The following is a 15,119-nucleotide window of genomic DNA, read 5'->3' as shown; positions in this document are numbered from 1 at the left end:
CTCTTGGCTGCCCCTTTCATGAGTGCCTATCAGATTCCTTCAGGCCACCAGAGTCTGCCTACACATTCTGATGATGACTCTTTTTACACTCCCCTAAGACACTCAAATACGCACCACAAGCATCCATATTTTTGGAATGCAACTTAATTACTCAACATATTCAAATTTACATAATTTACATTCATTAATGAGATGCTCAAGGCTAAGAATATTTAAGAAGTCAATCCTGAAAAAATTAAGATGCCTAAGAAAGTGCCTGGCTGGTTTAAACTAATCTTCAAAGAGTTGCAATTACAGTTGCTGCTGAATAAGAAGCAGCAATTCTTACCTAAACCTCGCTGCTTAGAAACTGATGCATTCTTTACTGTAATTAATATCCATGCTTTGAAACTGTCAGCGCAAATTACTGACCCAATCTTGTTCTGCCACATCATTCCCAAAGAGACAGCAGCTTAAAAGATCCACAGTATGTTGTCTCACAACTCCTAACTGACAAGGGAAACAAAACATGAAGCAGCATATATACCGGTAGGTTCAAATTGTTACACAGTTTGGGGGCCTAAAGACTTTCTCCTGGAATACAGAGAAACTTGGAAGCAAAAGGAAGTGGACTAAAAAGTGTTTCTGAATAAATAAATAAATAAATAAATAAATAAAACATGAAGAATCCACAAGAATTTTGATCCATATATTTTTAAGTCAATCATAATTAAAAATAATAATAACCCAGCAAGCCTGCTGCCAAATAAAAGGTTCAGAGTTCAGGTGTTCCCTGGATTCATCCTGCCACTATACATGTTAAGCAAGTCCAATTGATGTGCGACTGTCAAAGCCTGGATCCCTTTGGACCCAGAAGAGGGCAAAATGGGGGTGTGGTGGGGGCAGAACAGGCAGGCTTATGCACACTCTGCTGACGTGCCCTTTGACCCCGAATGCAACCCCCACAGATACAGGAAGTTGCTTGTAAACTTAGTACAGTGGTACCTCGACTTATGAAATTAATCCGTTCCGAAGGCGTGCTCATAAGTCGAAATCTTCGTAAGTCGAAAGCGCCATCTCGGAACGGGGGGAAAAATTCGGAAGTCGAAAAAAGCGCATTCAAATTTTTGTAAGTCGAGGTATCGTGCCGCCGCTTTCCCTTCGCAAGTCGAAAATTTCGGAAGCGGCGGCCATTTTTCCGCTTCCGGAGGTCATTCGGAAGTTGAAAAATACGGAAGTCGAGTCGCTCGTAAGTCGAGGTACCACTGTATTGTAAAACCTTCTTAAACAGAAAGTTGTTTGGGAAGGAAGGGAGAAAGATTAAAGTCTGCCTTTATTTTGGTCAACTGCTGCCACCAACTCCACCATCTGCCTAAATGCTAGAAGAGAATTAATGTAGAACACAGAACATAGCATTTTCATCTGTTGATAAACCTGCCTGTGTGATATATATTCCCACAAATAGGTGGGGAAAGGGGATGAGATAATCAGTACAGTACTGTATGTGGGTTGCCGTCAGTCCTGGGTCCTTATGTTGTGCAGGGCCATCCCACCCTTAATTCAACAAGTTGTCAGAAGTCTGATACTAGGACTTGGATACGACACCTGCCCTTGGTCTTAAAATCTAATATATTTTACTCATCTAGTAATATGTAAACCACATGGAAATCTCATATATCTATGTCTAATGATGCTGGACAGTACAAAGCAACATACTGTACAAAAGCACACATTGCACATCCAGCAGACATGTTTTTCAGATGAAAAAGGAAGAAGTCTTTAGGCTGCAATCCTGTGCACCAGGGTCACCCCATATCATACACTTTAAGCACTTTTATACCACTTTAACAGTCATGGAGAATCCTGGGAACTGCGGTTTCTTAAGGGTGCTGGGAACTACAACTCTGTGAGGTCAGCACCCTTAATGAGCTATGGTTCCCAGAATTTTGCCTGACCACTAAAGTGGTATAATAGTGTTTTAATAGCATGGTGTGGATGTAATCCAGCTGTGTGTGGAGAACCTTCAGCCCTGAACTGCAACACTCATTAGTCCCAGCAAACATGGTCAATGATCCGAGTTTGAATTCAGCAACATTGGGAGGTCCAAAGGTTCCCTACACCTTCTATATATATTTACTTTGAATAAGCCCCAACAAACTAAGTGGGATTTATTTCCAAACAAACACACGTAGGTTTGTGCTGTTAGTGGCCTGTTTAGAATATAATTTTAGATCAAAATAGAAAATAAATGTGCAGAGCATTTAATGCATCATTAAATGCAATAAAAATGCACCTGTGAGACAGATTTCTGAAAATGAAAACCAAAAGTTAAATACAGTAAGAACTTTTTACACCTAAAAATGTTTTATGCACGCGGTCAGCAATTAAGCCCCAAGGAAAGCTACATCCTATATATCAAACACTAATTTAAATGAAGAATTCAATACTACTGGTTCTGTTGCAGGGAGGAAGCAGAAGATAAGAATTAGCACAGCGACCCTTTAGCATGCGGAAAGTAGCTGACCTCATGTGGAATTTCTCTGCAGGCCTAAGCATGGTTAATTGTACCACATCAGGGCAGAAACATCATTCAAAATAAGGATTGTTTAACCCACCCAGGCACCAACTAATTAAGAATGGTTCTTGCACCCCAGCTGCAAAGTTTTAATATAACATGTCATAAAGAAAAAACAAAATCGAAAATTCTTTCTAGTAGCACCTTAGAGACCAACTGAGTTTGTTCCTGGTATGAGCTTTCGTGTGCATGCACACTACCTGTAACTGGAACTATGTCATAAAGAAAACACTGCTATCAACAATGACAGCACAATGTATTTTCAGCCCTAACTATTCTTACAGAAAAGTAAAACACTACGTTCTGACTCAAAAATCAGTCACATCTACCTTGTGAACATTATTGCATTTTTGTTGTCTGCTTTAAAGAAAGTAATAGACCATGAAAAGCAATTATAAATTGAGCAAAACAGAGCAACATTATCCAAGGATGACACATTATGAAATCTGAACTGCTAACAATTCTAGAACTTAAGAGGTTCTCCACCCCCTTGGTACAGTCGAAATATATTACTCCAACATTTTTAGAATGTACATAAGAAACTTTACTTACGGATTGGCATGTTTGTATTCAGCTTCATAAAATACAGATAGAAAAGTGAAAACTCAAAAGCTACGGATCTCTCTACTTTTAAGAAGATGGTGGCCAGCTAAAGTTCTGTAGTTTCTTGGATCCTGCGGCCTCGCACTGCACCTCTGAAATGCATCACCAGGGCAGGAACTATCTGCTTTTTCTCTTTAGATAACAAACACATCCTAGCCCTAAACACACTGACTCAGAAGTTAGCCTACTGCTTCCATTGGTCTTTCTAGGACAAGGTGATCCTCTTGACCAGGGTGTGTCGCCTGCTGCAACGTACCTTTTCTGCCCACATCACTAGGTATTATTCAACTTCGAACCCTGACACTGTCCGCGGTTCCTACTACCTGTACTATCAACTGTAACAGCATGCACTTATAACAGGTCGGTCCAACCTAGGAGCCGTGCAGGTTTGCGGCTGGAAGGGGGCGTGTGCGCATTTGCTAGAGGTCTGCATGCCTCCGGGGGGGGGCGAGAGCCGCGGGTGGGGCTTGGATAGGATACTGACACGGCCGAGCCTAGGCTGTGCGATGTCAGGCCCGAGAAAAGAAGATCCCCCCTCCGGGCAGGGACAAAACGAAGCCCGGGGAAGCGGGCGCCTAGATGTGCCCTCCTTCCGCGGAAGCAAAAATTTGGCTTGGCTCCCCTCTACCGCTGCCAGTTGGGTGTGTGTGTGTGATTTTCAGAGTGATAATCCCTGGAAGAAAGAGCCTTTCCTCGCCGCCGCCCCGGGCGGAAGAAAATCGAGTTCGTGTTGCCCGCCCGCGCGCGCTTTCCTTTCCCCAGCTCGGCGCGCCACCCGCGCCACTTCTTTGACCAGCCTCTCCCCCACACCACACCACCCCACCCCCCAGAAACCCGCAGCCCTTACTAACCTGGCTTCAAAGGCCAGCCTGGTCGGAGGAGGCGGCGGAGCAGCTGGTGCAACACGACGCGGAAGCCGATCCAATAGATTCGTATCGCAGGCAGCGCCAGCGAGAGGAGCGACATGGCTCTTTCACGCCGCCGCCTCCGGCTCTTGCTTGTGCTTTTTCTCGGCTCGAAGGAGAAAGGAGGCCGGTCACTACCCTCAGCAGGAGGAGGCGCAGCGCAAGCGAAACGCCTCCCGGGCTCCGGAGTGCTCGGCTAACAACACTCGCTAGCTACACCCAGCGGAAGAGGAGGAGGAGCAGGAGGAGTCCTTTTCCGGGCATGTGCGCGCTTCGCTCGCGATCTGGCTCTCTCGCTCTCCCTTCCTTACACCCTCCCTTCCACACCATGCGTGCAACTGGGCTGCGGTTACATACACTTTCCCGTTCCTGCTACCCCCGTGCTAATTTCGGCAGTAAGAATTTGCATGCTTTGAAATAGGGCTCTAAGCCACCTAGGCTGTGAAATGAGGTCACTTGCCGGAATGTGGAACAATAGAGAACATAACGCCTTTTCCACTTGCTTTGGAACACGCATTTCTTATTCAAAGGAAGCAGCAGCTGACTACCTTACGGTGAAAAGTACCAGAGAAACTAGTAGATATTTTAAAATAAAATAAACGCTGGTTAAATGCATGATTGAATAAATACCTTTCGACGCTGACATTCAAATTTGCCTGCAATTTTGCCCAGTGGGAAGGCATCAAGCAAGCAGGACAAGAGGGAGGGTGTATTTATTTTTAAGTCTGGTGTTTCTAATGCAGTTCTCCCTTAAAGGTGTCAGACCTCTTGTTAAAATGTTTTCGCGGGCTCCTTCACAAACCATCTCCATCAATTATCTTCCAGGATGGAGGGCCCTGATTAGAATATATATTGCTGCTGCTGCCACCCTTGGAAAAGGTGACCTGGGAAGACAAAGCTTGGTTAAAAGAACCCATGAAAAGAAGTGCTTCAATTTAAAGAATTGTATTTGCCTGCTCTTATTCCCTGTATTCAATCCATCAAGGGTGCCTGTGGTACCCAAGTCATCCTTCAAAGCACACACATTCATGGCATTCATTCAATAGAGTCTATGACTCAGTAACAAATTAGAAGGAATTGATGTGGGCAAGACTCTTGCAGTCATGCAGCCATCTTCCTGCTCTCTTGACCCCTGCCTCACCTAGCTGGTGAAAGGCAGTCAGGAGGGGTTGACTGGATGGGTCCAGAATGTGGTAGTTACATCACTATGTGACAGGGTTGTGCCTACTGTCCTTAAACATGCAGGGGTGCACCTGTATCAAGGAGAGGGCCAGGAAGAGTGCAACTCTGCTTCTTGATACAGTACCTCCACAACTTTTGATACCATGGACCATGGTATACTCCTGTATCAACTGTGGGGGCACTGTTTTACAGTGGTTTTTTCTGCTACCTAGAGGGTTGTGTCCAGAAAGTAGCATTGGGAGACTGGGTTCCAGCTGCATGGTCTTTGCACTATGGTGTGCCACAAGGTACAATCTTCTCCCCAATGCTGTTTAGCATATATATGAAGTCACTGGGTGCAGTCACTAGGAGTTTGGTGGCAAACGGCCATCAATGCACTGTTGACATAACAGCTCTACTTCTCCATAGCATTTGAGTCAGGGGAGTCTGTTGTCTGAGCACAGTGATGGACTGAATGAGGCCCAATAAACTGAGCTTGAACCGTGGGAAGATGGGAGCACTGTGGATTGACAGTTCCCATGCATACAAGATTGGCCAGGTGCCTGTTCAGGAGGGGGTTACACTTCCTCTGAAACAACAGGTTCAGAGTTTAAAAAGTAATCATTGGGAACGCTCCTGGATCCATCTTTGTCACTGGAAGTTCAGTAGCTAGGAGTGCCTTTCACTCACTATAGCTGGTGCAACAACTATGGCTGTTTTTTGATGGATAGTCTAGCCACATTAATCCATGCATTGATAACTTCAAGGCTTGATTATTTTGATAGGCTCCATGTAGGGCTACCCTTGGGCCTGGTCTGGAGGCTGCAAAATGCTGTGGCTAGACTGTTGATGGAGACAGTCTGTTGCTAGCACATAACGCCAGTGCTCAAAAGTTTGCACTGGCAGCCCATACGCTACAAGGTCAGGGTCAAAGTTATTGTATTAATTTACAAGGTCCTAAAAAAATTGAGTCCATGATACCTCAAGAATCACCTTATATACCTGCCTGATCACTAAGGTCTTCAGGGGAGTCACAGTTAGTAGTTCCCCTCCCCCATGGCTCAGATGCATGGCTTGTATCTACCAGGAGCTGTGTGAGGGCCCAATTTCATAAAACAGCAGTTTCTTCCTGCAACTGTTTGGAAATGCACTTCAAAGGCGATATCTCTCAGTGCTAATCAGAAACAACTTGGAAATACGCTTCAGAGGTATCATTGTCACCCAATGCCATGGTGTCACATGACTGACAGGCAGGTGCCTCCTTCCACCTGTCAAACCTGGACCACTGGGCTGTAAAGATGCCTCGCCTCTGGTGTAAACAATATTGAGCTAAATGGACCAGTGGGCTGACTCAGTAAAATAACTTCCTTATTTAGTACCGGTATTCCTAAACTAGGTAAGTTGGCATATGGCTTATTATAACTATAAATTATTTGACTGGTTGGTGTCGTAGGTTGGTGGCCCAAGTTCCACTGTTTGAGAAACACTCGTGTAGTGCTTTAAAGGTGAAAGAGAGTACTCTAAATTGGATGTGGTGCTTTAGTAAAGGTGATAAAGGCACTGACTGCCATGCCCCCATAGGACTCTGGAAGTCTGAAAGCATCTTTTGTATTGGTTTTAGGAGAAAATGCTTTGTAAAGAGGCTTATCTGTGACTTACAAGTAAAAGCCCCTTTTTTATACAACAACAAAGGAATCATTTTCTGCCTGCTTTTTGTTATTACTATTATTCCACATGTAATTCTACACCAGAATGATTACTTTTTAAAAATAATTTTGACTGTTTGGGTCAATATGGAATAAATTATCTTCCTGTTCAAAAACTCTCTATTATAAAACTGGAATTGTATATTTGCAGAATGTTTTTCATTGCATGAGGTATGTCTCTTTGGTTGTTCTATTATTAAAGGAAAACACTTCCTCAGTCTAACCCATACACACAGCAATTGCAAACATAACTTGGTAGCTCATGGTGACCAATTTGTAACACATTTTGAAAATACAATCATTCACATCCATGGCAATTTAGATTCCATGACTGTAGCAGAGTCTGAGATGAATGCAGCTAGTCTTGTCCTATTGCAATAGATACATTTTAAAGTAGTTTGACATAAGAAAGTGGACAATCTACTTTGAGGTTTGTGGCCGGGATACCATATGTGTCCTTGATCTTTGCACCATGTAGCTAATTAAAGCAACCAAACAAATGTGACTAATGTCTCTTTGAAGGAAGGTGTACTCCTTGCTGTGTTAAAAGAGGCAGTGGTGCAAGCTGATTTCTTCTTTAAAAATATAATCCTGGACTTCAATTACTGTTTGACCTTTCTAAGCAAGATCTTTGAGTGCGTGCTGGCCTCAACTCCAAGTGCTGCTGGATGACCATTCCAATGTGTCTTTCTGTCTGAGTTTGGAAGGGAAACTAATTCAGTAGTCCTGAAAAATGATATTCGCTGGGGGAGTGTGACCTTTTTGGATCCTCCTTGACATCTCATTGATTTCCAGTACCCATTGTATCCTTCTGAGACAGGTGTCCAAACTGGGGCTTAGGGACACTGTTGTTCAGCAGCTGAGGTCCATTTTGGATGGTTGGTCCCAGAAAGTGGGTTATTTTTTCCTGCTGCTCTTCCCCATGGTCCTTGACTTTTGGCAAACATGGTCTGCAGGCCAAACAAAGCCCAAAAGGGTCTTTAGCTCACATGGTTGTTTTGCTGAAGACCTGTCCCTGAAGTGCTTACACGGTATTCCATGATACCAAATCAGTTTGGGCAGTTGAACCTGAAGACAATGGTTGGAATTCAACATGGCACTAAGGAGATTGTTCTACCAGCACAAGCATTTCTGCTTGACCAGTGAAATGATCTCCCCTTTCCTTCTCTTGCCTGCTGTTCTGGGGGTTTCTCCTCACCTTCCGGAGCAGATTGGAGGGAGCTGTAGGGACAGTGGGAGGAAGTCCTGTTGCACTAGCGGGAATCCTTGCATTGGCTTCCACTAATGGAACTGGGAAGTTGAATAAGACCCAATATTTATCTAAGCCAGCTATTGCTTTCATGGTGCCTCCAGGTGTTTTCATGCTGCCCCAACTAGCATGGCCAATGATTTGGGATGAAGGCAGTTGCAGTCCAACAAAATTGGGGCAGCACCACATTGGTTACCGTGATCTAGTATCTGGAGACATTTGCCACGGGGTGCAGTTTACTAAAAGAGAAAGCAATCAAGGTGAAAGAGCAATAGTTCTTCTTCACTACAACTCAGAAGATGTTTCATTGGTGCCATATTAACCAATTTGCTCCAATTTGTGAGATATATTTAATTTCAAGTCAAACCACTTCCTTGACTGAAACGTTTACACCGACCCTGAGGAAAAGTACAGTAACTGAAAAATCTGAACTAATAATGCAATTGCACAGTATGTCACTAGCTCAGAGAACAAAACTCAACATTTTTGTTCAGACATAACCATTCATAACCATTTCCTCCATATCTGATATACCCACCTGCCCCAACCCAAAACTCCAGGTGTTTTTGGAGTACAACACCCATCAGCCTTGGCAACTGAACTAACAGTGTGGATCCTTAGGTACTTCAAACAATACCCATGCACAAGAGGGAGGTATCAATGGGGGCAGGCAGTTTTTTACACAAATAAACCCTGAAGGTTAGTAGGAACTCAAACATATCAATGTGGACTGAATATGCTCAGTGCAAACAGAATGCTAGCTGACTGTAAAAAGGAAAACGAGGTGGAAGGGGAATGCAATTGTAGTATCCTGGAACAGGGCATGGATGACTGCAGGTATGGCTCCCTAAACGGAAGTACTCCTCCCTGCAACACTTACCCATTTTCTAAATCACATGAAAAAACACACAAGTGCTGAATAAAAATACTTGCCTAACATTATTCATCCATTAAATTTTCCTTAGCTATCAGATGTGGTATTGTTGCTATTCGTTCAGAAAGCCAAGCTATTCTGTGTGATGATGACTGATAACAATCTACATAATAGTCCAGATGGAGGTGAAGCTGTGTTTTATTTAATATGGAACAATTATTTGGAGAACATCTGTCAGCTATGTAGTAGAATATGGGGTCTCTGGACCTATCATGAATGTGTATATCTTGGGACTGCATGTCCTTTTCACCCACTGCATCCATCAACATATTTTTCCATGTAATTTTTGACACTTTCTAGTTCTGATTTATTTATTTATTTATTTATGACACTTGAGGGAGAAAGAGGCCTTGCAATTAATTTTTGATGCCTTCACCTTTTAATTATTTCCTGCTGCTACTCAGGATTTTCAGAGCTTTGAGAGCGCCATAATAACCTCTTTTAATTTATAGGCTGATCGCCCGAAGAATTGATGCTTTTGAATTATGGTGTTGGAGGAGACTCTTGAGAGTCCCATGGACTGCAAAAAGATCAAACTTATCCATCCTTAAAGAAATCAGCCCTGAGTGCTCACTGGAAGGACAGATCCTGAAGTTGAGGTTCCAGTACTTTGGCCACCTCATGAGAAGAGAAGACTCCCTAGAAAAAACCCTGATGTTGGGAAAGATGGAGGGCACAAGGAGAAGGGGACGACAGAGGATGAGATGGTTGGACAGTGTTCTCGAAGCAACTAGCATGAGTTTGGCCAAACTGCGGGAGGCAGTGGAGGATAGGGGTGCCTGGCGTGCTCTGGTCCATGGGGTCACGAAGAGTCGGACACGACTGAATAACAACAAATTTATAGGCATAAAGATTTACTCCTGCTGGGAAGGGGGAAAACTTGCATATTATTTTCTGCAGAATCATTTCACCAGATTATCAAATACATGCTAATGAATGCCTTTAAAGATTATTTTAAACAAACACATTGGCTGCAGTTCAGAGACACTCTTGATTGCATAAGGAAACATGTGCAGTAATGGTTAATGCAGAAACTTCTACAAAGGCATGATTCTATGAACAATGAAGCAGGATCTCAAAAGGCATGATTCCAGGAACCACAAAACGGCTGCTCTCTAGAGTTTCAGACAGGGGACATTATCTTCTCTACCTAGAGATGCCAGGGATCGAACTTGGGACTTTCCGCATGCAAAGTTGGTGTCCTGCAATGGCGCTACAACCTCACCTCTCTAGGGGCTGCTGTTTTTTCTACGTGCTAGAAAATGCGCTGCAAAAACTGGTACTCCGTGCTACAGGGAGCACTCCCTGTTAATTGAGGCCAGAGTATGCATATATCGTGAGTCATAGAACCATAGCATTGGAAGGGAACCTTAGGGTCCTCTAGTCCAACCCCCTGCAATGCAGGAATATGCAGCTTTCTCATATGGGGATTGAACTTGCAACCTTGGTGTTATCAGTACCAAACTCTAACCAAATATATGTGTGGGAGTGGGGTGGGGATGGGTACACATACAGGCTGTCAAAGTAGGGTGGGGTTACTCCAGGCCACTTGGCATTAAGGATATTCTGTCCTGCCTGGCATTAAGAATGTAGTATATATCCCAGATCATATTTGAGAACCTTGTTGTTGTTTAGTCGATTGTCCATATTGGGTGGCCCTGCACGGCATAGCTCATAGCTTCTCTACAGTTATTCAAGCCCCTTCACCACGACAAGGCAGTGATCCATGAAGGGGTTGATAACCTTATGTAGATCAATAAGATTTGGATGAAGAGCTCACAACTCCCACAGTGTGCCCTGGCTTTAACTGGCTCTTATATGTTACACAAGGAACTCAACCACAGATAGCTTACTTGAGATTACCCAACCACAGTACTTCTGCCAGCTTTCAGCTTTACACTGAATATATCTGATTGTATTTAAATTAACAAAGGCCTCTGTGCTCACTGTATTATTCTGTAATAGCCATCAATGCACTGCAAATTTCATTGGGGGTGAAGGTGGACGTGCTCCTTCTCACATGGCATCATTGCTTATGTTTGTTCTTCTATAAGCTATTATCTTGTTTGCCTTTTTTATTGTTACGGTGGAATGGCCTGATAGGTTTCAATGTTTTCCCCTAAATAACCTCCTAATCCTTTTCCTGATCAATGCACTGGATAATGGCACCACTTAGCACATATTCCCTTGCTCCCTGACTAGCTATTTCATGTTTCTATACCCAATGCTGCAATGTACCTGACACAGATAAAACATTTGTCTTTCATTGGGTTGTCCTATTCTCATGTATCCTTGAGGATTTTCATGCTACAAAAGAGACCTTAATTGTATGTCTGTGGTTATTTTCAATAATTCCATAATATTCAATAACGATTTAAGTCTCAATTTCCAGTAGTCCACAAGTGCACTTGCCAGATTGTCAGTGGTGACTTATCTTTTGCTCTGGCAAGCACACTGTAGGAGAAAAATAGGCGGAAAGTTCACACATCCACTGCAAGCTTTCAGAGTCATAGAGAAAGCAGCAAGGCTCTCACAGTTTCCCAAGTGGCTTCAAAGTTCTGCACAACAGTCGGGATCAACGTTCAACTCTTCTCAGGCATGAAGAAGGGGCGGGGGAGGCTCAACCCTGTACTCATGCTGTAGTTCAAAGCAGAAAGCAGCAACAATCTCTGTAGAATTTTGGAGACAAGATACAGTATTCCCCCTTCCTTTAACTTCCGGGGCTGGGGGGGGCGTCGATCTTCTGGCAATGACATTTATAGCAGGCTACTAAGACCAATCAAATGTGTTAGACACTTGATTTGTTCCCCCACAAGTTCCTTTTTTTAAAAAAAAAAAGTAGCTGGAAAAGTAGCTGACAAAATATGCAAAAAGAAAAAAATCACCGGAATAAAATCAGCAAGTCAGAAGATTAATTTGATAGGGATGCCTAGGGTGGGGTTGGGGGTTGGGGAGATGGTTAACTGGATGTTAGATGTTACCACAGCAGAAGCTTAAGCATCAACATTCCGAAGAATGTCCTGTTGATGTCAACGTGTATTTCTGCATTTGTTTGTTTATTATTTATTTATTTATTTATTTATTTGCAGTATTTGCATATTGGCCTATAACTGAAATTCTCTGGGTGATCTAAAACACAAAAGGGTTTTTTTTAAAGCCAAATAGAGAGCAAGTAATAAATGTACATGTGAATTAAAATAAATAAAACCGCCACCAGCAAAACCTTAATATAGCACTGCTAAATCACTAAAAGCTCTTAACATTAAAATGCCTGGGAATTTTTTTTTAAGGTGTTCATGCAGCACTGAATGGACTATCAGGTTGACATCTGGAAGGCTTAAATTAATTTATATGCTTAAGATACATGCACTAACAGTCATTGCATCTGCAATGTGAACTGCTGGTGGTATGCTGCTGTTAGTATTATTTGTATATTATTATTGTTTCTCTCTTTCTTCTTTAATTTCATTTCATCTTTTTACTTCTCTTGTAAATTTTGCAATATTTTTTTTTAAATGGACACAGGCAACAAGCCTCTCTGAGAAGAGCATTCCACACCTGTGTAGTAAGTGTGCATTGCATCAAACCCTAATGGAATATGAAGAACCTGAGAACACTGGCTGTCCAACCACTAGGCAGACAGAAGCGGGAAGGGGCACATCAATTTGTGAATCAGGGTGCTTGCAGGTGAGTGTCTAACTTGAGACTGCATGCAGGTTTTTCTTAGTGTCTGTGATGCTGCTAACATCAAAATGCCAACCTGTACTCCTTCCTTCCCTCCCACATTCCAAGGAAAATCTGATAAGTTACAAAAACCTGTTGCCAATGGCCTACTTGCAGTAGATGAACAACCTGTTTGCAATATTAAACCCCTCTCTGGAAACACCCTCAATGAAAAGAACATAGTGAACCCAGCACCAAAGGCAGCTCTAGGTGAAGAGTGGTTGTGATCTCATTCCAATATCCAAGCCTGAATGTCCAGTCCTATATGTTGTGCTTCAGTAATGACTCATAGCACCAGTCCAATATGACAAAACGTTCCATATTAAATGGAAAACAGAGTTACATGGGTAGTAGCACTTGCAATAGTTTGCTGGTTATCATAGAGATAAATTACCTGAGGTAGCATTCCTTTCATAAGCCGTAACATTGTGTTGGATAGGGGAGGCCAATATTTAATCATGAAGATCACTTTAATAGCTTTAGTCTTGTGCAAATTATTTTCATCACGAATTTTCTCACAGTGCTATTGCAATTTTACAATAAGCACACACTGTAAACTTCCACTGGAATAGGCAGAGTGGAGAAAGCAGTTTTATTTTGTTCCTGTTACCTGAAATATGTTCATTGACTCCAATACCCAATATTGAGTATTCTGGAGCAAGTGCTTTGCAAACAGCTGCCTTACCTAGGCATAGGCTAGTATAAAGAGCGTTTTCTTTAGAACAGATGCATTCTATATTTTGGCTGCAATTTTAAACTTGCTCCCTTAGACACAGAAATCAGTCACACTTATATCCCCAGAAAACATTTTTAGGATTAGAGTGTAAGTCTGCTAAAAATAAAAATATACTGTAATTGCCCTCTTTGGGAAAGGATTGTCACTTTGAGCCTCATAAAAGCTATATTCTCATAGGTACGTACAGTAATAAGGGAAGTGCTGAAGACAACTGCAAACTTTCATTGTGGGAGTCATATTTCCACAGCAAGATTTAGGTAAGGTTTTTTTTTATCCCCTGTGGGTTTTTGTTTGGTTAGGAGTTTCAAAATTACATTATGAAACACCTGTAATAATTTTTCTGTACCTGAAAGGCGTTGAGAAATATCTCCCACTGCTTGCTATCAGCACCTTGCTGTGCATTTTCAGCTGCCTTCCTATATTGAGTAAAGCTGTCAAGTTGTGCTTCCAGTTGCTATTATCATTAATATATGGAGCCTGTTGATCACATCATTCATATTCTGTTTTTTATGTCACAGTAAGTCACGTCAACCCAACCAAATAAAAAACTTAACTAAATGCAAAAAAATACCTTAATTTGAAATATTTTTATTTGCTCTAATCTAATACTAACTTAAGGACAGAATAAGCTATCTAATAAAATTAATAAAATATGCTTAAATGAGGGCTATCAGGCAGTTGTAGGTTGACAGAAATGAGGCAACTGAGAAACAATAGAGAGGTATAAGCATGTTCTAGTAAACTCCAAGGTATCTAGAAATACAAAATATTTTTAAACACACACAGGCTAATGAAGATTGAGCCAGTCAGTGGCCTCAAGGAGCCATGGGAGTGTCCACTGGCCTGGTTAAGTCCCTCACAGTTTATGGGATCCTAGAGGACAGCATGGCGTTTAGCTGAGCATTCCTAATAAGGTGTGAGGAGACACGACAACATTTTGGTGCAGGTCCCACTCGTTCCTGTACACATACTAAAAATAAAATAAAAAATACACCCCACCACCAGGGTTTATTTTCCCTTTCTCTCCTTCATGCTGATGCCCTTTCTCCTAAACAGCACCCCCCCCCCCAATATCTAGCTATCTTTTCTCCCTCCTCTCCCTAGGGCATGTGCCCACAGTCACAATACTGTATAAGATTATGGATATTCAGCCTGAGTAAAATTAACATAATGGAGGTTCATGTGCTTACTCAGAAGTAAGTCCCATCAAGTTCCATGGGGCTTACACTCACATAATTAGGTGCAGCATTCCAGCATTGAAAGCAGAACATAAAAGGGTATAGATTTAGCATGCAATTCTCAGGAAATGCCTTCTGCCTTCCATGGAAAAGACCCTTTCACAGATACTACCACGAACTTTTCTCTTCCAAAAGATGGAATCTCTGAACAACTAGTAATCTCATAAATAAAATAGAAGCCATTGACTCACTTCACACTTCCTGAAATCAATGTCCCCCAGCGGCTGAACAGCCACATTCTGCTTTTATACAAAATATCAAAACAAAATTATACCAGACACCATGGGAATATCTGTGTACATTGATAGAA

At 42.3% G+C, this 15,119-nt stretch overlaps 1 protein-coding gene across 5 annotated transcripts in view; it reads right to left on the bottom strand.

The window, feature by feature from the left end:
• Nucleotides 1-15,119, bottom strand: part of ZBED1 (zinc finger BED-type containing 1) — a 127,393-nt gene that overhangs the window by 87,947 nt on the left and 24,327 nt on the right. Inside the window, exons 1-2 of one of the 5 annotated variants that reach the window (XM_033147473.1) lie at nt 4,009-4,123; nt 329-489 (exon numbers count right to left, since the gene is read on the bottom strand). The exons of 1 other annotated variant lie outside the window; for it this stretch is intronic. Coding sequence is in view for 1 of the 4 variants with exons in the window: in XM_033147476.1 (XP_033003367.1) it covers nt 4,009-4,123 (115 nt within the window). In the remaining 3 variants the exon portion in view is untranslated. Of the gene's footprint in view, nt 1-328; nt 490-3,106; nt 3,129-4,008; nt 4,256-15,119 lie in introns of those variants that run through there. 3 more of the 5 variants (XM_033147476.1, XM_033147477.1, XM_033147475.1) reach the window with 3 other exon arrangements.

The sequence above is a fragment of the Lacerta agilis genome, chromosome 4, assembly GCF_009819535.1.
Source record: "Lacerta agilis isolate rLacAgi1 chromosome 4, rLacAgi1.pri, whole genome shotgun sequence".
Lineage (NCBI taxonomy): Eukaryota > Metazoa > Chordata > Lepidosauria > Squamata > Lacertidae > Lacerta > Lacerta agilis.
Note: the sequence above shows the minus strand (reverse complement) of the source record. Positions and strands in the feature narration are given on the sequence as shown.